Source organism: Hoplias malabaricus, chromosome 6 (assembly GCF_029633855.1).
Source record: "Hoplias malabaricus isolate fHopMal1 chromosome 6, fHopMal1.hap1, whole genome shotgun sequence".
NCBI lineage: Eukaryota > Metazoa > Chordata > Actinopteri > Characiformes > Erythrinidae > Hoplias > Hoplias malabaricus.
In genome coordinates, this window is record NC_089805.1 from 27,568,925 (window position 1) to 27,593,350 (window position 24,426).

A 24,426-nucleotide genomic window follows, 5' to 3' on the forward strand; every position below is an offset into this window, starting at 1 on the left:
TAAATACCTCATCTGACTAACGGGGGTGGCATCTTACTTGATTCCCCTGCATCAGCTCAAATTTTTGTTCAGTGTTATTAGACAACAGCTGTTTGTAAATGTTAAGCAGATATTTTCCTTAGTTTACCTCCTTGTCGAAATAAAATTAATTGGGCTACTGATTGGTGATTATTGAAATGAAGGCATATACATAGGCAGAAATAATAGACATCCTACACGCGACCACGCGTCACCTTGAGGGATCGAGTCCAAAGTTTTGGAGTCGACTCTACCTCCTCGAGTCGGGGAATTGAAGAGTCGATTCTTTATGGATCCTAGTCTGCAGTGTGGGCATCAGTCGGTGCCATTCACACTGTATAAAGGATTACAGTCTGAGTTCATCGACAGAAAACGGAGAAAGCAGTTGATATCAAGTAAAAGGAGCACAGACGGGTGCGTGCGGCGGTTTGTACCCGCCGGACGTCTACAGTGAGAGGAAGAGAGGGAGCGGATCTGAGGATGAACGGAAACATACGGAATCACCGCGGCGGCTGGGTCGTGTAGCTCGGCCAAACATGAAGATCAAACGACTCCGTCTCAGTGACTAGCTAACATCACCATCCATCATCGGGAGACCTAAATAAACACGGCTGCACATTCGGGTTTGTGCAGATTTCTCCGTGTAACGCGTAGCTGCTCGACATTTTGAGGTCATGTTGTTTCCATCGATGAGTATACGTTAGACCTAATCTAGCTATCTGGCTAACATCACAACAAAAAGAAAGGGGTCGGGCTCCTAGCAAACTACACAGCCAGCTAGCTCGAAACTAGAAGCTAGTCGTAGAGGAACAAATTATTTCAGTCTCCAGTCTTCAGCCCACTGCTAGTTTCCGTGTGTTTTAACCAGTTTCACCCAACAACAAAGACAAGCTCTAGCGTCAGTACACTGATACCAACACTGGACTCTGACTACACCGCACTCAGGCTGACAACGTGAAAAAGCTGTGATACATTACGTTTACTTCAGATACCGCGTAGAGTTCAATGTAGCTGAAGAGAAATGACAATTCGAGTGTCTACACTTTACTACAAATGACTCTGAAGACCGCCTGGCGTGAGCCAAGTGTTTGTAGTTTTACAACAGCTCGATCCTGCAACCTCTTCGTTTAAGAACTTAACGGCGTCTATTTTCCTCTGGTACTAAAAGACAGACAGAATGGCCGCCGTTGTGAATTATTCTCCTCCGTGGTGGGTTAACCTGCTACACCGCCTTCCTCACTTCAATTTGCAGTTCGAGCAAACCAGCAGTGATTTTCGCCCTGAGGATTCCTCCTATCAGCAGGTAAGAGCCACATTCAACGCCCCAGTCCTCCATTGAATCACATTGGTGTGTTTTTGTTTTCATTATTATATTATTCATTTCTGGAAACAGGATTGTGTTCTCAGTTAACAGCTTCATGTGTGCTGTGTTGGGGTGTATTCTACAAAGCAGACTATCCAGATAGCTTATGCATCGCGTCTAATGTAGGAAAATAACTGAGGACTCTCCTCAACTTATAATTCCTGTTTTGTGAAACAGTACCCTGATATAACCTGCCTACAGCACCCAGATGTAAACCTGATCATAACCTGCCTACAGTGTATCCAAACATCTCCATAAATAGCCATAGTCCTTTCTGTCATCAGACTCTTGTGAATTTGTCTTAACCACATGTGTAACTGGGCTCATCAGATTTAGCACTGTTTATGATGTGTGTTTGGATGTAGGCTCAGTAAGTGGAGGCAATGAAATTGAGCGAATCTTAGTTTAAATTCCAGAGGGATCCACATAGTCTTAAAAACAGAACCCTTTGGTAGAGTTCTGAATCGTTTGCAGACTCTTATTCATTGAACATGCAAATATATATGCTTTATCAACTGGAATATACCCTCTCAACTGCTTCATTTTATTTGCCTGGTATCTCCAAAAACATCCCAGACCAACCTCAGATGTGTCAGGTGTTTGGAAAGAGGTTTCTTTGTACTTTTTGTACCTGCATTTGAAGCCACCTCTGTGAATACATTATTTTTCTAAAAATAGATAGAATACACTCATAGTTAAGGGACTTAAGGGACAAGTTTTGATTATGTATTGAATACCTGAAGGTTAAAGGGCTGTCATGGCAGCACTGTTTTGTTCTTCAATGCAGTGTTTTTTTGTTGTTGTGTTAAAATTGCTGCACTCCTAATGGCCTGCGAAGCTTTTGCATTACCTATTCAGTCTAGTTTGTCTGACCATCAAAAGACTAAGCCCAGCTTTTTGGTACAAAGAAAAAAAACCTATAGCAATGTCAGCACAGAAAAGCTTATCCAGCGTTCGTCCTGGCAGAAATGGACATTCGGAAGTCTGTATAAAGGAGTGGCCTTTAACACAATTGGCTGTGTTTTTTCATCCTCAATGTAACAGATGGTGGGCAGACAAACTAGCAGTGCATGCCTGTTGACAGTGCCTTTAATTACCAGCTCATCTTAAACCAGGTTTAAGCTGGTCGTACTTGGTTAAGCAAAGTAATATATTTGGCAGAAATGTGACACAGTAGAATGTGATGAAGGGACTCTGCATTTTTTTCTTGTTTAAACTTATGAGCCAGATGGAAAGCTGTGGATTACTTTCATTTTGAAAATACTCTGAATCTGATAAGCATGCTAGGAACAGGCTGAGGACATTCCTCTCACCATGGTTATGATGCGTCCACATATCACGCTTGTGATTCACAGAATGCAGGTTAAAAAAGGATATGGACACATTGATTTTCACATTCACATTGCACTTGGCCATATTTGACTTAGACCAGTGAGTAAACACATGTCACTGTGTTCATCTCAGAGCATTTTATTTATTTTCTGATTTCAAACCTTGATAACAAGATGTTTCAAGGTAACTGGTGATTGAACTGTGTACTAGATATATAAGTAATAACCAGAAAAGATGTAATGTAGTGTACTGTTTTTACACGCACTAAATAAATTATGGTGCAATAAAAATGTGGTTTCTCACCTTATGGCCTAGTTTTATGTGCACCTGTTTGCAAACAGTTTCCAGTTTGAGACAGTCACATGACTCAGGACAACCAAGTGGTGTTACTGGCTAAAAAGGCAGAGGATCACTAGGCGCTCAGTATCAATCCTGAGGATTTTGCTGTCATCCATGTGGTCAGGAGTCCCAGCAGAGCGCTTGAGCTTGATGGTGTTTGGGTGGGAATGATGGTTTCTCCGTCCTGTCCATCTACAGTGGTCAGTGTTGAGCCTCTGCCAGCTCTCATAAACAGAGTTGGACAGTGAAACCAGCAGTTTGAAAAGATGCAGTGGCTGGATTTTTGTCATTTGTCTTTCCGTTCTCTGATTGAGTTGGGTTGTACAATGGAAGAGATTCAAAACAGAGAAGCTTTGGGAGATATGTTGGCACAAATACTTCACAGAAAATTTAATCGTAATGCAAGTGCAGCATTAGTAGCAGTATGCCACCTAAAAACAAGCATGACTAAACCTGACTTACTGCTTTGTGTTACTGGTTTAGTACATTCACTTTAAAAGCTGACCACAATGTGTCCTCTTGAAAAGAAGAGAAACATGGACCAGACATGGTATCTCTTGTCTTCTCGACTTCTATGCCTTCACTTTACTCACATCCATCTGCTTTGTTCTAGGACTCATTGTTTCTGTTTACCAACTTGTTTGTGCTTTAGTGTTATTTTTATTGCCTTCTTTCAGTACTCTAAATGTTGTCCACCTACTGGTCCTGCCACTTCCCTTTTATTACTTCTGTTTTGTTAGTGTTTGATCTCTTGGTAATCATTGAGACTGTAGGGTCTGGCTCCATTAATCTCCAAGTTTAGCCCCCTGTCATAGGCTTTAACTTACCTAGCAGTGGATTGAACTTCTGTGAATTAGCCCTCTTAAAAATCGCGTTGATTACTTTTTAAAGCTTTCTTTTAATTTCTGGTTGTAGAAACTATTTTATAACTCAACTGCAATTTGTTGTTAGCCACACACTAACCAAACTAGCCAAACACTGTGTAGTTTATGAAAGGTCATGGACCCCTACTACCACATCATTGTTCCATAAAGTCAAGGTTACTAACGTATTCAGAGTACTCAGAGAGCTATTATTTGTTGAAATGCTGATGTGAAACAAAAAGAGGGGACTGCAGCTAGACTCTTTCCAGCTGACCCAGTTCCTTGTACTGATGGTTCATTAGGCCATTACAGCATAGACATTACTATAGATAGTATAATGCCTAGATTTAATGTTTCTTTATTTCAATAGGTGAAGAGAGATACATAACATTTCTCTGCCAGTTAATTACTGGTGTCGTAAGTGCCACATAAGCATAGATGTAAAAAAAAATGTGTCCTAGCTTTGTTAAATTGAAACCACAGCCTGCTCACTGGCTGTTTACTAGAAGGCCTAAGAAAGCCCCATCAGCTGTCCAAAAAAATGAACAAATGGACTTCTAACAGCTGGATAAACACTAACACACTTAGTGTCTGAGAGAGGTGCATTTGGATATATTAGTGTTTCAGTGTTTTTGGGTCTGTCTCCCCTCACTGCAGTTACATTTATTTGAACACATTTTTATTTAGTTTGTCTTCATTTGGATAGGACAATTTAGAAACCGTACTTCCAGGTTCTCACTCATTTATGTGATCTAATTGGTTCATGTAGCATTTATTTCTTGTTTTACATAGCATTTTGCATCTAGATTAGCCTCTGATGTTCTGGATCTGGTAAAAAGTTTTAGTCTACAGCAAACCTGTTTAAACAGTGATATTGAAGTAATCATTGTGTGACATCATATTTAGGAACAGATCTAAAAAGCACAGCTTGATGTATGAGTGATTTTGGAATTATATTAGCATTGGCTTGCAAAAATCCATCTGAAATGTTTTATTGAACCATGGTTCAGGTACATACTTACACCACTTTGGTGCATGTTAGCATGAATGCACTCTTTAAATCTGGACAAAAAAATCATTTAGACACACTGTGGTTTAGTTGTTATATTTAGAACACCCTTATTATACCTCCCTGTGACTTGTCGTTAATTGTAGAGTAGCCTTGTTCTTTCTTAGCTGTAATGCTCTAAAGTTATTACTAAACAGAATGTAATATGCAGACATCACTATATATAAAAATAGCAAGATCCACTGGACAGTCCTACACCAGACAAAGCCACTTTATGCACCAACAAAAGTCTTTCAGTAGAAAAAAGGTCAGAAAGACTCTGGGATGAATGGCTTGTACGAGTGACCCTGCATGACTGAGTAGTGTTCTTGATTGGCCTTCTTTCATGGCATTTGGATTGAAGCTAAGCTGGGGAGTAGCAAACAGCACAGCTGAGGGTGGGGGAGGGGGCATCATTGCACTTCATCCTGGGATATGACTTAAAGATGTCAGCTTATTATGTTAGGGGTTAATCTTTCCCCGTCAGTGTTACTCACTGTGTTTGTGTCTGAACGTTTTGTCCTAAATTTTATATGGAACAATATTTGAAGGTCTGTACATTTTTAAAAAAAAAATGTATTTATTTATTTATATATTGATTTAATAAATGTGTTTTCTGAAGTACAAAGAAGCACTCAGATTTTTGACTGTTTATCAACTAATATTAACTATTCATAATATGCCATTATTTTTTACTTGTCATTTGGAGGTAACAGGCAAGAGGGTGGTGTAAGTTCTGTGGTGTTAGGCAAAATAAGGATTGAATTTGATCTTGTTTAGAAACTAATAATAATACATTATATTTATATAGCGCTTTTCAAGAACACATTCAACGACATACAAAACAGAGCAAATTCAGAATACAAAACATTAAAAAACAGAATAAGCATGAAAAGATTGAGGAGTATTATAAGCACAGGAGAAAAGATATTTTTTGAGTTTGATTTGAATATAGAGAGAGTTGGAGAATGTTGGACTGAAGGGTGAAGAGAGTTCCAGAGTCATGGAGCAGATCTAGAGAAAGCGTGATCACCGTAGCTGTAGAGGCTGGAAAGGGAGACAGTCAGCAGCCCAGCTGAGGAAGACCTGAGTGTGTGCATGGGTTTGTAGCGATGGAGAAGAACAGACAGTTATGAAGGAGCAAAGTTATTTATAGCTTTGTAAGTGAGAAGAAGTATTTTGAATTGAATATGGTACTTTATGGGAAGCCAGTGAAGATGTAGGAGAACAGGCGTGATGTGTCAGCGAGAGCGAGTGTGAATGAGAAGGTGGGCAGCAGAGTTCTGAACAAGCTGAAGTCTGTGGACAGAGGAAGAGCTGATGCCAAACAGAAGAGAGTTGCAGTAGTCTAAACTGGTGGAGATGAAGGCATGAATAAGGACTGGAATCCAGACTGGAATGGTATGACGAGATTGTTAGTTTCAGGGAAGATTTGAAGTTGACTAGCAACGGTACATTCAAGGACTTTGGCCAGAAAAGGAAGGTTAGAGATGGTCTGGAAGTTAACTAGAGCCAGAGGATACAAGCTAGGTTTTTTAAGTAGAGGAGTGACTGCAGCTATTTTATAGATAGATGGAACCAGACCTGTACGCAGTGATTGATTAATTAGAGTTTTGAGATGAGGGATCAAGACAGAGTTACAGGCTTTAGTTCAAAAAGAAGGGAACGGATCTAGTGAACAAGTTGTAGCTTTTGTTTTCATTCAAATATTAGCAATGGAAAAAGGAGTCAACGTTATGAAAATCAGAAAGAGAAAAGGAGGATGTGTTAACACCTGGAGAATGGAAGGTTGAGGTGGAAAGTGAAGAGTCATTAGCAGCGGAGGACACAATATCACTGTTGCTCTTCACAACTTTAGAGTGAAAGCAAATGTAGAAATGAGTCACAAAGAGCCAAAGAAGCAGCTATAGCACTGTCAGGAGGTTTAAATAATTTGGTGACTTGAAGTGAAGTCAGTGATGTTTACACACATTAACAATGCATTTTTGCCATTTGCCATAATATAGTGCATGATAAATTAAGTGTTTTTACCTCCCAACAAATATTTTCTGTTATTGTTACATCAGTATTGATATGGGGCAGCAATACATATTGGATCTGAGCATTCTTTTCAGGATATATGCATTGTTTTGGGGGGGGCGAATGAAATGTCATGTTGCATTTCACGGTAGAGGTGAAATGACTGTCTTGGGGGGTGGGGAGTGGGCATCAGATGCTCAGGAGTTAAGCACATGATCAGAGAAAGGGTTTAGAAGGAACCTTCCACTTGACAGGAGGTGGTACATTAATGCATTTTAGAGAAGAATTGTTTCTACTGGGATAATCAGATATGTTAAAATACTGCAAGGGCATTTCATTTAATTGATGAGGTCTTGTTGTATTGTAAGTGTGCATTAATTGTAATGTGATGTAGCATGGCAACCTATTATAAAAGAAGCTCTGTATTTTGTTTTTTTGCACTCAGAATAGTATTTGATTAATTAGTGGTACTGATGGATGTTGGTTTTGCTATTTTTGCCAAGGCCAGGGCAATTAGATTTGGACAGCACTGCTCACAAAGAATTTGTGGCTAATGGCTAGACTTACAGTTGCAGGCTCAGTCAGCAGTATGATGCTGAGGCCAGGCCACGTTTGTATGGATAAGGACAAGCAGGAAAGAGGAGGGTCCAAAACTGGGCAGTTATTCTGTGTGATTATTTCAGGCGTTCCACTGTGTCATTCATGGGAATGCCATTTGAAGAGCAGGAAGCGAGAGCTGGGATGTTGCTAATCTGTTTTGTCAGTTTGTTTGCCTGGTGCGATACAGACTGACGAGGCCGTCTTGTCATGAGGCCAGGCAGGAAACACAAGCTGTTTCTCTCAGCAGTACGCTGCAAATAAAATCATCACATGCCACTCCTGGCGTTGGAGAATTTGCAAAGGTGCCATTAGCAGCACATGCTGAAGATGCACTAACTTTCACTAGCAGCTACCATTTGTTTAGTTGTTGCACCTGTAATGCTTCTGGGTTCAATGGGCTCTGAGAAGACCAAACACTCTGGCTGGCCATTTCCTAAACGTTTTGAAGTTGGGTATCATTGGTCTTGTGTGTGTGTGTGTGTGTGTGTGTGTGTGTGTGTGTGTGTGTGTGTGTGTGTGTGTGTGTGTGTGTGTGTGTGTGTGTGTGTGTGTGTGTGTGTGTGTGTGTGTGTGTGTGTGGTCAGGTATGCGTCCATGTACTTCAAAGGCAGAAGTGCTGAAAAAGAACTGCAAAAAGTCTCCCCCACTTTTACTGCTTTTTCCACAAACTTCTTCAGTTTCTAAGCCCCTGGCTGCTATAATCACAAACTAAATGAGTATCATTATCTTTTTTTCCGTCAAAGTGGAAACTGTACAGATCCCCAAGGAACAGTAGTTGACAGCAAGCCACACTACTCCATTCAATTTCAGTACAGACAGCATTGGGTTTCTCCCATAATGAAAAGTTGTTTCAGACCAGTTTGAAGGGTGATCACAGCATAAGATTAGTATACAAAGATATCTAATCTATCAAAAAAGAATATCAGATATCAAAGAGCTCCAAACCTCGAGAGTAGAAATAGAATTGGAAGTAGAATAATGTACTTGAATGTTGTGAAAACAATGGCTAAATCCTAAGCTACACCTATGGAATCCAAAGACAGTTAATACATCTCTTCCTCTCCTTCTCTATTCACCACAGATGTTTGCATTACCAACACTGTGATTTCAAACAGTTTTTACTCAGTGGTGTATTAAATCACACATACAATGTGTTTTTCATATTAAACTACCTTACTGCATTGTGCAAGTGGGTGCAAATAATCAGGTCAGTTATTATTATTAATTTTTTTTTTAATTATTATTATTATTTTTTTTTTCCTTTTCTAAAGACCATTTGTCTGAGTCAAGTGTTTGCATTTCACTGCCAAGCAATTTCAGAAAGAATTAAATGTCCACAGCTGAGGGACAGATTCCTCTAAAGGGCTAATTTGGAACCTGGACAAAATTCTTAACAAAATATTTTTTTTTGTTTTAAAGAAATGTGTTGTGCTTAATGTAGTACATCTTTTCAACATTTGATTGTAGTTAGTATGTGGTTAAGATTTTGTTAAAATATTTTCTATTTGATGAGAAACTTTATTTTGCATTACATATTTAAAAAGAGGACAGCATTCATAAATAAGTGTTTATGGAGTGTTTAGAGCCTGTAAAATCCAGCCCTACAATTTTGTGGCTGGTGATGTCACTGCAATGACTGAAGCATCTGCAGTTTGAGAAGTAAAATGAGATTGATTAAAAAAATACTGAGATTGATTCAGCTGTATAAGCAGATTTTTTTTCTTTTCTTAATGAGGATGAGATTCATGATAAACTACTCTGCGGTGGACCCCATTCAGCACGTGGGAGGAGAAGGCCCATTTAGATAATCTACAGGAGATTATAGCTTGTTTAAAGGAGCGGGGTCTGGATCTCTTCCTGTCACAAAACTGCTAACAGCAGAAGGGAAACGTGGCAGGATTGAGATCTCGCTAATTGTGGTGGTCTCTTTCGCTTGAGTTCTCACAGGAATTAAAGGGGAAAAAAACGTGAATGCTGTGACCTATATAGATCAAATGACTGCTCTGCTGTTCGCTTAAGTATGAGCTAGCTGCCACACAGCAGAAGTCAAGTGTGCCAAATGCATTACTCGCAGACTTGCAGGCCTTTTGCTTTTGTTTGGCATTCACAGGCAAGCAGGCTATAAGGGTATATAGCAGATTTTTTTTTCTGTTCAGATGTTCTCTGGAATCAGCCTGTTCTGACCCCATGACATATTAGACAATATCTGTGCTGTGCTGGGTGATGTATTATGATGGGCATAACACAAGCCCCGCCCACTTTAGTCTGATTGGTTGCTTTGAAATCACTAGTAAATAAACCAGTGTTTTAGAAAAACTCCTTTTAAAAGAAAATTCCTGTCTACAATTGTGTTTTTTTAAATCTCCAGCCACACGAAAATGTTAAAACACACTTTTTCTTCTCTTGAGTGAGCTGCTTCACACACTGATGAGTAGTAAAAGTGTGTTTAAAGTGTTCTTTCATGGAAGAAAAGTACAATCAGCGTTCTCTGGCAAAAACTAGTTCTTCTTCACAGTTGTCCCCAGTTCCACCAACCAACCCATGGTCATTGTTTGTTCAAAACTGGCAGCTTTGGTTGTGGGTCTGTGTTGTGAGAGTGCTGGATGTAAATATGACATCCGTAGCACACTGTAAAACATCTTTTCGTTATAGTGTAAGAGTGACTTTATTTTTATTTATTTATTTTTTTTGTGTAAATGCCTGACAAGTCCTTAACCAGTGCTGTTAAAACCAGTACTATATTGGCTGCATCTGCCATTGCACAAAATCGTCCCATATTAATAAATGAAAAATAGCTCATGCTGATGTCAAACAAAGGAGATGACTATGCACACACTTGACCTTACAAGCATAAAACATTCATTCATTCATTCATTCGTTATCTGTAAGTGCTTATCCAATTCAGGGTCGCGGTGGGTCCAGAGCCTACCTGGAATCATTGGGCGCAAGGCGGGAATACACCCTGGAGGGGGCACCAGTCCTTACACAGAAAACATTTTCTGAATATCGTCATTCTAGTTTCCAAAAGATCCATTTGTAGTGATTTCAAACGCAGTTTACATGCAGATAAAAGACTGAAACCTAGGGATGTGCGGTATCCATGTTTTTCATACCATCATACCGTCTCAAAATATCGCACTATATGGTATTACCGTGGGGCGTGGGTGCTCTGTCGGCTGCAGTGAGCCTTATGTCTGTGAGCACGAAGTCGAGTGAATTTAGATAAACACAGCCCCACAGTGCACCCCGACACATGTTGACGATTAAAAACCCGTTTCTGAGAGGGCAAATTTCAGCAACTCGTGGTGAAGGAACAGAATAGTTAGAAAATATGTGAAATAAGACAAAATAAGATGCTAACAGGCACTTGTGGTTTAGCACACCAGAGATTTTTCAGCGAACTGAGGCTCAGAACACACATATTTAGAGGATAAAGCCATATACCTGTGAGCACAAAGTCGAGGCAAAGATTTTGTCTGTTTACGGCTTTCTTCCTTTCTGATTTAACCCAAACTCTGTGCTAAACTTACAACTCTGCGGTGTGTTACTGGGCTTGTGGTTTATTTTCCACCTGTTTTCAGACCGTGGCATCTGCCGTCATTGAGCTCCCACAGCGCTCCTCCCTGTGGCCCTCTTAAATGCACATGAACATTTTAGCCGACTTTTAAAGGCGCAACAGAAATTTGACACACCACACACACATCACAAATACCGCCCTCATTCTGAGATACTGTCCACATTTTTAAATATCACTGTATACGGTATTATCGTTATACCGCCCAACCCTCCTGAAACCCATCTACAATTTAAAAAATGTGTGGGCAAGACCTTACATTTTGATGTTTTTTTTAAAGTCTCTTTTTTTTTTGCTACCTAGTAAAATTTTTAGACACATTAAAATTTCCTTTGAAGTTAGTCACTGCTATGCTGCCTATTTAGCAAATTCCATAGGAGACTACATAATTGTATCAGCATCGTCGCTGTGAAGCCAGCTGAGCTGAATGTAATGTTCTGAAAAAGCGTTGTTTGTCATGTTTTACAAACGCAAAATCAGTAGATGTTAGCTATGCAGTTCAGGCAGGATTCTTTGGAAATGAGGGTATTTAAGCACCGATTAATCATATCCTAAGTGCCTGCTGGCTCTTCTCCCAGATTGGCTTCAAACTAAGCTGTAGCCCCACAGCCTCCTTCATCTCACACCCTTCATCCTCACTCTGTCCTCATTTGCTTCTGGCTCAAGGCTGTCAAATGTAGATGTGGTGCTTTTCTTATACTCAACTGCCCTTCAGATCAGGATAAGCAGAAAACATTGCATGTATTAATTCTCTTATTTTGTATTTAAGCTTTAGTTAAACAGCTTAAATGAGCCACTCATCTTTCTTCCTCTTGTCTCACCTAGCTTTGCCCTTTGATGTCAGAAAATGTAGCTGAGTTCAGTCTAGGTTTATTTTTATAAGTCTTGCACAATAAATGTCGCAATGCCACATTTGTGTTCTGGCCTGTGGCCTTATTGAGTCAGCCATATGAAACACAGAAATTTCCCTGAAATTTGATAAGGAAGTAGCCTCGAGAGGAACCGAGAATAACCAAAGAGGAACCCATCCCCATCTACTTGGCACAAGATCTAAAGTCTCATTGTGGATTTAACCCTTACACCCTAAGGGCCTTAAGTCTCTCACAGTCTAACTTTCCTATTGGCTTCACAGTAATAAGTCTTATGGGCTACTGAACACCAGATGCAGTAGCATCAGTTTATGAGAATGTTGACCAAATTCAAGTTCATTTTTAATTTTGCTCATGCAGATTAAAAACCCACGTCCATACATTTACCTTGCAAACATGCACTTGTTGTGGTGTTTTATGCTAGAAGACATATCACATGTGAAATAAACAAGTCAGCGTTTTGGCTGAGCATTTTTGCTTTTGAAAGTATTGTCTTCTCCAAAACAAAAATTCAGCCAGGGGTTCATATGTCACAAACATCCACTTACACTTATCTATCAGGTGTAGAGTTACATCTGAGCTGCAAAGAGATAAGCTTTTAGGGGTTTAACCAAAGACCAGAGGAGAATTTTAATGGAATAAATCTTTCAGCATGCTTTACAAAATTCTATGGGGTGGGTTGCCAGACAGGGATTAAGCCTAGTCCTGGACTCCACAGCATTTTGAATTGTGATTTTTATTGAAAGGAGGACATTGTCTAGGATTAGGCTTTATCCATGTCTGGGGAAACTACCCCTTTGTGTTTTAGTATTAGTTATCTGACTGTCAACAGACCATTAACATTTCTCAATTTATCTGATAGTGTATTGCATTTATTTGTTTAATTTTATAATAGGGCTAGTCCCAAGTATTCAGCCGTTCTGATATTTTTTCATTGGGTAGGTATTCAGTTTTTAATTATGAGATTCAGGTATTAATTTTTTTGATAAAACGAAGCCCCAGTGTCTGTAAATGAGTAGAAAAATTAACCTGCCCACTCTGGTGTGCTAGGTTTTCTCTCTCTTTGCTCATGGCACAGGTATCTGGAGTTTTTAAACCACGGAGACAAATCCAAACATTGAAAAGCATGGCCAAAATTAGGATTGCTGTTTTCCTGCTTCGTAGGTGGGTAATATTGGCGTACTGTTACTCCAGGACTCAAAAACCACACGTGAATACACAATGTGTAAACAACACTTAGTGTTAACTCTGTTGTTGTGGTTTCCAAAGCCTGTGGTTCCTGTTAGAGATGGTGGGGAGCCATGGTTGTGGAAAACGAATCAGGGATAAGGGACCAAAACCCTAGTGGAGGTGGTACCATGCAATGGAAAAGTGCCATAAATGGGTTTGCGTCCATGGTGATTGATTTAGAGTCTATCAGTAAGAACACAAGTTGGTTAAGGGAAGGAGTTTGAGTAAAAGAGTCACAAGTTCACAGCAGCAGGGGATTTATTGGTGGTATAAAGGATTTTAAAGAATTGGATACATGCAGGAGAGCCTGTAGGCATCAGGAAGACTAAAGACTAAAGCAGCAGGTACCTGAGCATGATCAGGCATGGCCACAGCAGTAACCTGAACCTCAGGTGAATGTCCCATGGTGAAGGACAAGAGACAAGATGTTTTGCCAGAGGTACTGACCTTTACACGGTTTGCATGGTCAGTTGATTGCAAAACAGGAAACTTAGCTTAGAAAATTATGCTAAAAAGTTTTGTGGGTTTATAGACTTCAAACCACTTAATAGGATAAATGTTGGAGAAGTTTGTCTCAGTTTTCTATGTGTTAAATAAAATGGTATAAATCTTATCACTTATTTATTGTGACAACAAAATAGTTGATTTGGATTGAAATGAACATGACAGGAATTCATAAATGATTAATTTCTCTTTTATTTGTCTGAATAGTGTACTTTGTTCATTCTTCCCTTTCCTGTGCAAAACAAAAGTGTAGCCCTATGTTTAGCGTTTTCCTCCAGAAATGGCACAGAAATGTAAAGCAGCTGCATTTGGGGAGAAATCAGATAATGGGTGCATTCTTTCCATAGCTTTTCCCATAACAGGAAAAGTTGGAGAGCAAAAATAAAACTTTCTGCTTAACCACAAGCCAGTGTCCACACTCCATTGACTAATCTGATGATTGCAGTTTATTCAAACCTAGATAGTCAAATTTTTCCCAGGCATTTGCCGTAACAGCAATCATTTTGATGCATGCCCCTGTGAAAACTTGTTCCAAACGTTAAGAAGCTTCAAGGAAGGGCTTGTTTGTGTTATGTGTTTGCTAGCTTTTCTTATTTGATTGAGCTTATTGGTGATTTATAGCATAGTATGGGCTGATGTTATTACCTCCTCAGCAGAATACTTTATCTCTGCTTAATCATCTCACTTTCAATTTGGAGTGCAACTGAGCAGAAGACAACAGACCTTCATTTTCCTCTCAGCTGGAGTAATCTAAACCTGTTCTTTCAGCCTTCCTCCCAGTGTAGTCACAAGGCTCTCTTTTGCAGCTCTTCGGAGCGGACACAATGGCCTTCCCAGCCGTCTGCGATCCCACACAGTGAGCCTGATGCTTGATGGATGGCTTGGCAAGGGTTGAAAGGGAAAAGGACAGTATGGTTTGAGAGACTAAGAGAGAAATGCTCATATGGAGACTGGAGTTCATTGGGTGCACCAGGAATAACCGACCTGACATTGAGCCAGGTTCATCCATAGCTGCTTCCCATCTCATGCAGTGATGTTTGTGTTAGGTTCTTCAACAAACAACAAAACAGTTTTCCAAATGTTAAGTTGGTATTGCGTGCGATTTTCTGTTGACTAGGAGTTTTCCCCACTGTTGGCAACGGTTCATATCAATGGACTTATAAAAAGTCTGACATGGAATGAAGTACCTCTGTCAGTGTTTTAAAATAAGTTTAATTCTACAGAAATGTTGCGAACCATTACCAGTTTAACAGTTAACAAACTGTTGGATTAAGAAAAGAGGGGTCAAGTTCATTGTATTACATCATAGTTAGAAGTCCTAATTGATACATATGGTAACTAGAAAATGAGATCCATGTATATTTTTACAATTTAAAATGGAAACTGAAACATGTTTTTCCAAGGGGTTTGTATTAATTTAGGGACTGTTTTGAAAATCTGCCAGTTCCTATGATTAATTGTTTTTTATCACAGTCTGATGGCCGTTGCCTGTCCAAATATGTGATTCTTACCCACCTAGCTATTAATGATAGCTATGATTTTTTTTTATTTTTGATTTTTTTATTAACTACAGCATTCCATCTCCAGATAAAACCTGTTTATATTATGAAAGCAGTGGCCCACAATGTCCCTGTATGCTTCAAAAGGACTTGTAGGTGTCAGTGTAGATTTTCTTGTGATTAAAATGTCATAAAGAAGGATGTTGCAGAGAAAACGAGTGCTGACAACAAATGAGTTTGTATAGTGGGGCAATGGACATTTCCATCTTCAAGTAGTCATTATTACTTGATTCATTACATAGTGATTATAAGAAGTCCCGTCTTGGGGTAGAATTGACAGTTATTTTACAAGTGAATTTTAGGCAGCCGTGACCCAGTGGTTGGGGAACTGGGCTTGTAACAAGAAGGTTGCTGGTTTGCTTCCCAGAGCCCCATGACTGAAGTGCCCTTGAGTTCCCAACTGTTCTCTGGGTGCTGTGGCTAGGGCTGCCTACTGCAAGCACAGTGGCCAATAAAGTGATTCTAATTCTAATTCTAAACAATATCTTAAACAGGTGTGTAAAATAAATAAATACATAGACAAACGTTAAGAAGATATTGCAATAGTAACCTGTTACAGTGTGCGTCATGGAATTGTGCTAATGAATGGTGGAGTTTTATTATATTATTTGCATAAATTTTACAGTAATATTTTTATTGTTCCATCAATTGCAGTCATATTATTAATTATTGGAAACAGTTGGCATCATCCAGTAAATAACTCTAGCACCCCTCCTGTGCCTCAGCTCTAGTATTATTCATAAAAAGGGTCATTATTTGAATTTGAATTGTCTTTGTTTACCCCACACACTGATCACTTCTCGCTTGTTGTTCTACAGTCGATTCTGTTGCTGGGTGGTGTGGCTCTGGCTTGTTTGGCTCTGGACCTCCTCTTTCTCCTGTTTTACTCCTTCTGGCTCTGCTGCCGTCGCAAAAAGAGTGAAGAGCAGCCCAATGCAGACTGCTGCTGCACTGCTTGGTGCGTCATCATTGCCACCCTTGTGTGCAGGTGAGTCCTCCCACAGCACCCCTTTTCAGTTTTGTGAGTTTTTTATATTCAACGTTTAACTCGAGGAACAAGATCTAGATTTTCTTGAATGGTACAATATTTTGGTGTCTCAGTGAAATTTTAGAGAGAAGTGTCAGTTACATTTGGCTCAAAGTGTCCATTATAGTTGTCATTCTTTGAATGCCTGAGCACATTCTAATAAAATAAGTGCTGTGGATTAATGAACTGTGACCAGAGCACATAAAACCTTATTATTACTGTTAACATTGCAGCAACTTTTATTTTAGTCTTTTAATCTTTGCACTTCTGGCTTATAAATTGTGGCAGAGAGAGAGAGTAAACAACGTGGGAAAGCTAAAAATTTGAGAGCTTGTAATTTTTTATGATAAGCCCTTGTTACACTACTTGTATGCCACATTAAAGTGAAAATAAAGTGTTTTCATTATTCATCTTTATGGCCACTTAAAGTTAGTTCAAAGCCAGATGTACTTCCACAAAACTTGCAAATTATTGGGTTATAGCTTAGTGCTATAAACATCAACTGATGCACTAGCATTAAAATATCAGCCAATTATTGCTAAATAATAATATAATTCATGTGATACTCCTTAAAAATTTACACCTGAATCTATTTACAACAGATAGAACTGAGAGCTATATGTATGCATTTTTTAAATAGTCAATTCTTTTACAACATCAAAAAATTATAGTTCTCTCTCTCTCTGGCTGCTCTTTGTTTGATGCACTGTTTATTGCCACAACCTAAAGAATGACAATTTTACTATGCTTTTATTTCTTTTGTCCCTCTTATCCACTCAATTTTTTCCCCCAAATGACTGCGTGGCCTATTGGTGCATAAAAGGACATACTGATGCATTGTGGGAAGGACTGCAGCGTTTAATTTCTGAATGCTAATTTGTTGCATCAGGAGTTAGCAGCCGTCAGGGCTCAACGGTGGCGTGGAAATGGGGAAGTATTTTTAGTGCTAATCCCTGCGTGGTGCATTTAGCAGCAAGCAGTTGGGCGGTGCTGGCCATCACTGCTCCAGGTTAACTCCTGCTCCTCTGACAACTTGGAACATTGAAGCTGCTTTAAGCCTGCTATAGACTGCAGTAAAAGTGATCTTATGCAACTGCTGCATGTCACAGTACATGAGATGCTGAAGCTGAAATCTTGAATTTTCCAAATTAGCCAAGCTGTGGTGCTTTGTATCTGTGGGCACACTGCTATATTTTGGACCTTAAAAATATCAGACACGACCAGAAATTTACTGTGATTTTTAAAGTTTATGGTCTTAACACTGAATGTCTTAATCACACAAATGGATATTTCTCATTAGCTATTGACTGCTTAATTTTCTGTAATAAGAGATTAGTTTTTTTGGTATTTCAGTGGGATACAGGCTGAGATGTCCATTATTTCTTTCATTTTTCTTTAAGCACTTCATCCCCATTTAAAGGTCATGATGGGGCTAGACCCTACTCTGAATCACTGAACAGCAAGGCAGAAGCACATCATGGACAGTTGCCAGTCCATCACAGGGCGCCCGACACTCACGCATTCACTTATGCTGCCTACCAGCATGTCATCACTCTACAATAGATATTATGTATCTCCAAACTTTGATTAAAAAAAAGTCAGTGTAAAAGATTTTATTCCAAGTCATTTTGAAGCAAATTTTCACACAATGGACAGCTACTATGTTTAAATGTGGTAAACTAAACATTTATAAAATTGGAGATGCATGTTCTTCATTGCACAGTTATGTATCTTTTGGACAGTGAGAGGAAACCCAAGCAGACAAGGGGTCAACACAACAAACTCCTCTCAGTCAGCGACACAAGGTGAAGTTTAAAACCTCAACCCACACCTCTGGAGCGGTGTGACAGCAACATTACATGTAGTGCCATTTTTACTGCCCCAGGCTGTGATATATCCTAAACTGAAAACATATTCTACTGTTGCTGGGTGCTTGTGATTATGACTATACAGCAGAATAATTGCTCAGTAGACAACTGCACTGAACCGTTTTTGGTTTTGAAACTTAATGAGATCTACATAAGTGCTGTTGATCATATAAGCCTCTGCTGGGATATAAAAGTATTTTTTTCCCCTTTTTTGGGCTTAGAAAACCCACTGCAGGCTCTAAGTAGAATAGCATAGGGTGCAATATTCTACACTCACAATAACGAAAGCCAGAACTTGGTGCTTTCCTACCAGAGTTTCACCAATAGTATGCAGAAATTCAATCTGGGGATTGATTTGCAAACATGGTAAGCTGAATTTGTAATGTGCTCCATTATTGTGCTGATGGTCCGAGCAGAAAGGAGTGACAACTGCAAATCGGTGGGAAAATAGGGCCTCTGCCATTGTCCAGCCAGACATCCTGCTGCACATAAAACCCGTTACCATGGTAACACCGTTCCTCGCTACACAGGACACTTGCCTCCTGCCATTATACCATTGGTGTCAAGCTCGTTCACATGGTGGGTCATATTGAATAATTTTAATGGAAGTCACAAGCTTGAATCATTCATATGTCTTGGAGAAAAAAATGAAGGGAAAATTAGTCTACAAACTGTTGACCCCTCACTGCAATAATTTGATATTAAAATAGCCACTTCATATTGCTTCCAGATGCTTTTAAAGGTCTAAAAATGAAAGGCTTTTGTCAGTAGTGCACACAGCTATTCAGTTCACATTTACAAAAAAGGTTTTGAACCTATTGTGATCAACAAGGATATTTAGACATAACGCCAGAGGTGTTACACACTGGAAATGTGAATAAAGAGTACAAACATGCAAAATATAAGTGTGCCGTGCAGTCAATGTCATTTGTCCTACAAAGATCAAACAAACACAGTGCAGAAAAAGAAAACTTGACAGTAGACTTACTTTTGCTTTTTTGGGAAAGCAAAAGAAGGAAACGGAATTTCACCCCTATTGTTTAGGACCTGAAATGACTCAGATGATTCTTAAATGAGCTTTAGTTGTTATTGGAGTTTCTAGTACCACAGAGGACAAAATAATCTTTGTCATGTTTGTTAAAAATTTCTAGATGCATGGACCCAGTGTTTCCATGCTGACATCAGAGCCAGCAGTGACTGATTGAGTGTCTTCATGTTCTAAGATGGTGAATAAAATGACATTATATTTTCACTGTCCCAAGATGTTGCTATATACAAATAAAATGTGTTGATTACAAAACATTAATTGCACAACAGGTAGTGTTGCAGTCACACAGGTCAAGGGTGTAGAATTAGCATGTATGGAGGTGATGTGTCCCCACTAATATACAGCGATTATTGAATTGTCCCCACCAATAATTTGATTCCCTCCAAAACACACACGGATCTGTCAACATCTCATTAACCTAGAGCTGTAGAAAGGCTTAAATCACGTTCTCTACTCAAGTCCTACCTCCCCGTATCCCATATGACCAGTGTGATTGGCCCTGCCTTTCCCTGGTGTCACGTGAGACTTTCTAGCTACGTTTGGTTGTTAGCAGCGCCAAATCCCAGCCATAAGCGAGTATTACTGTGCAAGTCTCTGGCAATGGGGTGGAGGTAGATTAATAGGTCACCACCAATGTCAAGAGCAAATCTATGCCCTTGGCCCAGGGTGCCTCGGTTGTGGGTTTGAGCCCTGAAAGACTGGCGCCCCCACCTTGCACCCAGTGATTCCACATAGGCTCCGGACCCACCGCGACCCTGAGCTGTATAAGTGGTTACAGACAATAATTGGATGACATAGTGAATGCATATATTGTCCTTACGATTAGAAAGAGTTATTTGTTCTGAAAGAATTTAAAAAAGTTTAGAAATGCTTAAACTTGAAATGATTTTACTTGAAATTTGTGAGCCAATATGATTAGGTATCAGAAATAATTTATAACAGATTTATTAATTATAATGTCTTTTTTCATGTACTTTTATTTGGGTTAAACACATTATCTCCTTTGTACCTCAAGTTGGTTCTACATTAACGTGAGTTAGTCTAGCTACTCCTGTGCGATGGATTAATAAACTAACAGCATGAGCTTGATAGACTCGTGTATAAACAGTCCTGTGCAGATAAAGGAGGGAGGGAGAGAGAACAGGGTTTAGAATGAGTGTGTGTTTATGAGACAGGATAGGTTGGGTCTGCTGTGTCTTTCTCTCTCTGTATGGCTCATTAGCTCAGCTGTCAGACCCTACGACAGGTGAGGACTTTATGGTCACTATGAATTACGCAGTGCTCTCCAGCCACTAAATCAGTCTGCAGCACTAGAGCTCAGGTTTCCTCAGACAAAGCTTCCCCAGAGCCCTGGGGATATATTAGACAAGAGACTCTTTGTGTCATGCCATGTCCCTTTCAAGTGTCATTTAAAAGGCTCTCATAATCAGAGCCCTTTCAAAGGTCTGATGCATTAAGACAAAGGTTATCGGAGCAGATTTCATGCTGTCTTGCATTGAAAAAAACTTCCTTGCTGAGAAAGCTATTTTAAAAAATGTTTTTCTTTGCTATTGATTGTTGCAGTTCTTGATTTAATTTGCTTCAATTGTTACCAAAGCGACATATCAAGAGTATCATATCACTGTGGACTTAAGAGCCTAACTGCAGTAGCCAGTAAAACGATTAATTATATAAAAAGCCATTCATAACACACAAATGGTTTCCTTTCTCTCTGTGTGAGTAGGATGTCACTCTCTCACTCCCATCACTCTCAATGATGGCAAAGGGTCTGATATCTAACTAATTATCTAACTAGATATCTAATTTGCAGTTCGCAGCATTCTCCAAGCATGCTGAAGTTTAAAAAGGTATAGCATGCCTAGCATTTGTAAACACATTAGACAGGTTTCCATTGTGCAAACAAACTATAGAGCTAGCAAATGATGAGGAAACATCTTCGGACACTTATAAAAAGAGTTTTATGATTACAGTAGTGAACGTCACCTTGGTTTTTCTGCTTATTTTTAATGTGTGCCTATATGGTATGACTGCAGCCTTGGTTAGCTCCTGTTGTAACAGTATTTATGCCCTCCAGGATGTAGTCCTGTGGCTGGGTTATGAATTTTGTGGCAATAATAGTGCCTCTTGACTCTGAATTATGGCACTTTGGCCTCTCAAAGTACCCAAGTGAGTAATGGCAGCAGAGACTGCTTTTACTGTCATCAAGATAATATCCTGAAGAGTTAGCAAGAGGTAGTCTCCAACTCTCTATCTCTCACTCTCTCTTTCCCACCCTTGCTCTCTGATTGCCCATGCTTCTGTGAGAGAGACATGCAGAGGCAGCATCCCTTTTCTTGTTAAATTCTGTTGGAATGTATTTGGAGACTATTGAGAAATCTAAAGGAAAGGAAGGTTATCCTATATGCATCCTAAATGACATATGTAACTATTATGAGATTATTTATTTATTTTTCCCCTACCCCTAAAATATCATATGGCACTGACACGATAAAGACATTTTTGCAGTGCACAGCAGTGACTGCTTCATAAGTGTAAAAGAATGCAATATTCTAATTGCAAGAGTTTGAGTATTACTTATTTGCCACTCTATTGATTTTATTCCATCTTGCCTTAGGTTTTACACACAATCTCAATTAAAACCTGAACTTCTTATGTGCTGTTGTTCTTAGTGGTATCAGGGTCTGGAATTTAATTTACAGAAACTGAATGCAATGATGTGGAGATGGCAAATGTCAATATTTTATTCTTAATAGAACATAGATGACAGATCAAAAGTTTAATCTGAGTAAATGTAACATTTTAAAGGAAAAATATGTTGATTCAAAATTTCAGTGTCAACAAATCCCAAAAAAGTTAGGACAAGTAGCAATAAGTGGCTGGAAAAAGGAATTTGAGCATATAACGAAAAGCTGGAAGACCAATTAACACTAATTAGGTCAATTGACAACATGATTGGGTATAAAAAGAGCTTCTCAGAGTGTCAGTGTCTCTCTGAAGCCAAGATGGTAAGAGGATCACCAATTCCACCATTGTTGCGCAGAAAGATAGTGCAGCAATACCAGAATGGTGTTACCCAGCGTAAAATAGCAAAGACTTTTAAGTTATCATCATCAACCGTGCATAACATCATCAAAAGATTCAGAGAATCTGGAACAATTGCTGTGCGTAAGGGTCAAGGCCATAAAACTCTACTGGATGCTCGTGATCTCCGGGCCCTTAAACGTCACTGCACCTCAAACAGGAATGCCACTGTCAAGGAAATAACAGAATGGGCTCAGGAATACTTCCAGAAAGCATTGTCAGTGAACACAATCCATCGTGCCGTCCGCCGTTGCCAGCTGAAACTCTACAGTGCAAAGAGGAAGCCATTTCTAAGCAAGCTCTACAAGATCAGACATTTGCACTGGGCCAGGGTTCTTTTAAAATGGAGTGTGGCAAAATGGAAGACTGTTCTGTGGTCAGATGAGTCACGATTTGAAGTTCTTTATGGAACACTGGGATGCCATGTCATCCGGACCAGAGAGGACATGGATAACCCAAGTTGTTATCAACGCTCTGTTCAGAAGCCTGCATCACTGATGGTATGGGGTTGCATGAGTGCTTGTGGCATGGGCAGCTTGCATGTCTGGAAAGGCACCATTAATGCAGAGAACTATGTTCAGGTTCTAGAACAACATATGCTCCCATCTAGATGTCATCTCTTTCAGGGAAGACCCTGCATTTTTCAACAAGATAATGTCTGACCACATTCTGCAGCAATCACAACATCATGGCTACGTAGGAGAAGGATCCGGGTACTGAAATGACCAGCCTGCAGTCCAGATCTTTCACCTATAGAGAACATTTGGCGCATCATAAAGAGGAAGGTGCGACAAAGAAGGCCCAAGACGATTGAACAGTTAGAGGCCCTGAATTAGACATGAATGGGAGAGCATTCCTATTTCTAAACTTGAGAAACTGGTCTCCTCTGTCCCCAGACGTCTGTTGAGTGTTGTAAGGAGGGGGGATGCCACACAGTGGTAAAAATGGCCTTGTCCCAACTTTTTTGGGATTTGTTGACGCCATGAAATTATGAAACAAGATGTTTTTCCCTTAAAATGATACATTCTCTCAGTTTAAACATTTGATCTATGATTTTTGTTCTATTCTGAATAAAATATTAGATGTTGGCACCTCCACATCATTGCATTCAGATTTTATTCACAATTTTAGTCTCCCAGCTTTTTTGGAATCCAGTTTGTACAATTGTATGTTTTCCCAATGTTGAACGGCTCTAATGCCTGATACACATCATACTGTTCTATCATATTTTAAAAAAAGAAAATGCCCATCTAATTCAAAGACGCATATTACAGTGTTCTTCAGTCATTGATATCTGCAATTTGCTTGTATTAATATTGTTATACTGCCCACCTCTAGCCTTTTCTTGCACATGCTTTGTTTCTGTTGCATTAATATTATTTGGGTTGGTCACCTTGCAGAAGTCATTGACTGAGCAGTTCGCTCATACAGTATAATCTGGTCATTCTTAGTTTTGGCATATGGCCCAGTGAGCCCATCCCTAGCAGTGAACATTTTAATCAACGTCTGCTGTTTCCTGTCTGTGTTTGGAGCTGTGTGTATTTAATATCACTAACACACATGCACATATTCAGAGATTCTTGGCTGCACTTCAAAGCTCTGAATCAAGATTACTCTATCAGGGGAAGGGCTAAGAGGCGCACACATGCGCGCACACACATATACAACGTTTGTACTGCCCTAACTCTTTCTCACAGCCTCTGCATTTTTTATCAGGCAGAAAATGGCAAGTTGCCACCCAGAAGCCAAAACGGAAACCTCTGTTTATTACTCTTCACTTGTGAATGAGCAGAGATCGGACTCACAATGGTCTGTCTGCTCAGCTTGGATTACAGTGATTTCATTCCAAAGGCATTAAGGACAATAACTAACACACACACAGATATATGCATATCAATGATAGCAGCTCTCTTCTTCCTATTACAGGTCAGTGAAGCATCATAATAATTTTGAAATGGTCTTTTTAAGGTAAAACGTATTTCTACATTTTAAGGTAGTATTTATAACGTAAAATTACAGTTGATAGTGCCACACACAGCATAACAATGGGGGAAGCAGAAGATTTCCTGCATGTGAAGCCTGTT

The 24,426-nt window shown here is 39.5% G+C and overlaps 1 protein-coding gene across 3 annotated transcripts in view; it reads left to right on the plus strand.

Moving 5' to 3' along the window:
• Positions 1–274: 274 nt before the first annotated feature.
• Positions 275–24,426, plus strand: part of ttyh3a (tweety family member 3a) — a 60,848-nt gene continuing 36,696 nt past the window's right edge. The window contains exons 1-2 of one of the 3 annotated variants that reach the window (XM_066674313.1): positions 275–1,321; positions 16,137–16,306. In XM_066674313.1, coding sequence (XP_066530410.1) covers positions 1,196–1,321; positions 16,137–16,306 — 296 coding nt within the window. In that variant the 5' untranslated portion in view covers positions 275–1,195. The remainder of the gene's footprint in view (positions 1,322–16,136; positions 16,307–24,426) is intronic. The other 2 variants (XM_066674312.1, XM_066674311.1) reach the window with 2 other exon arrangements.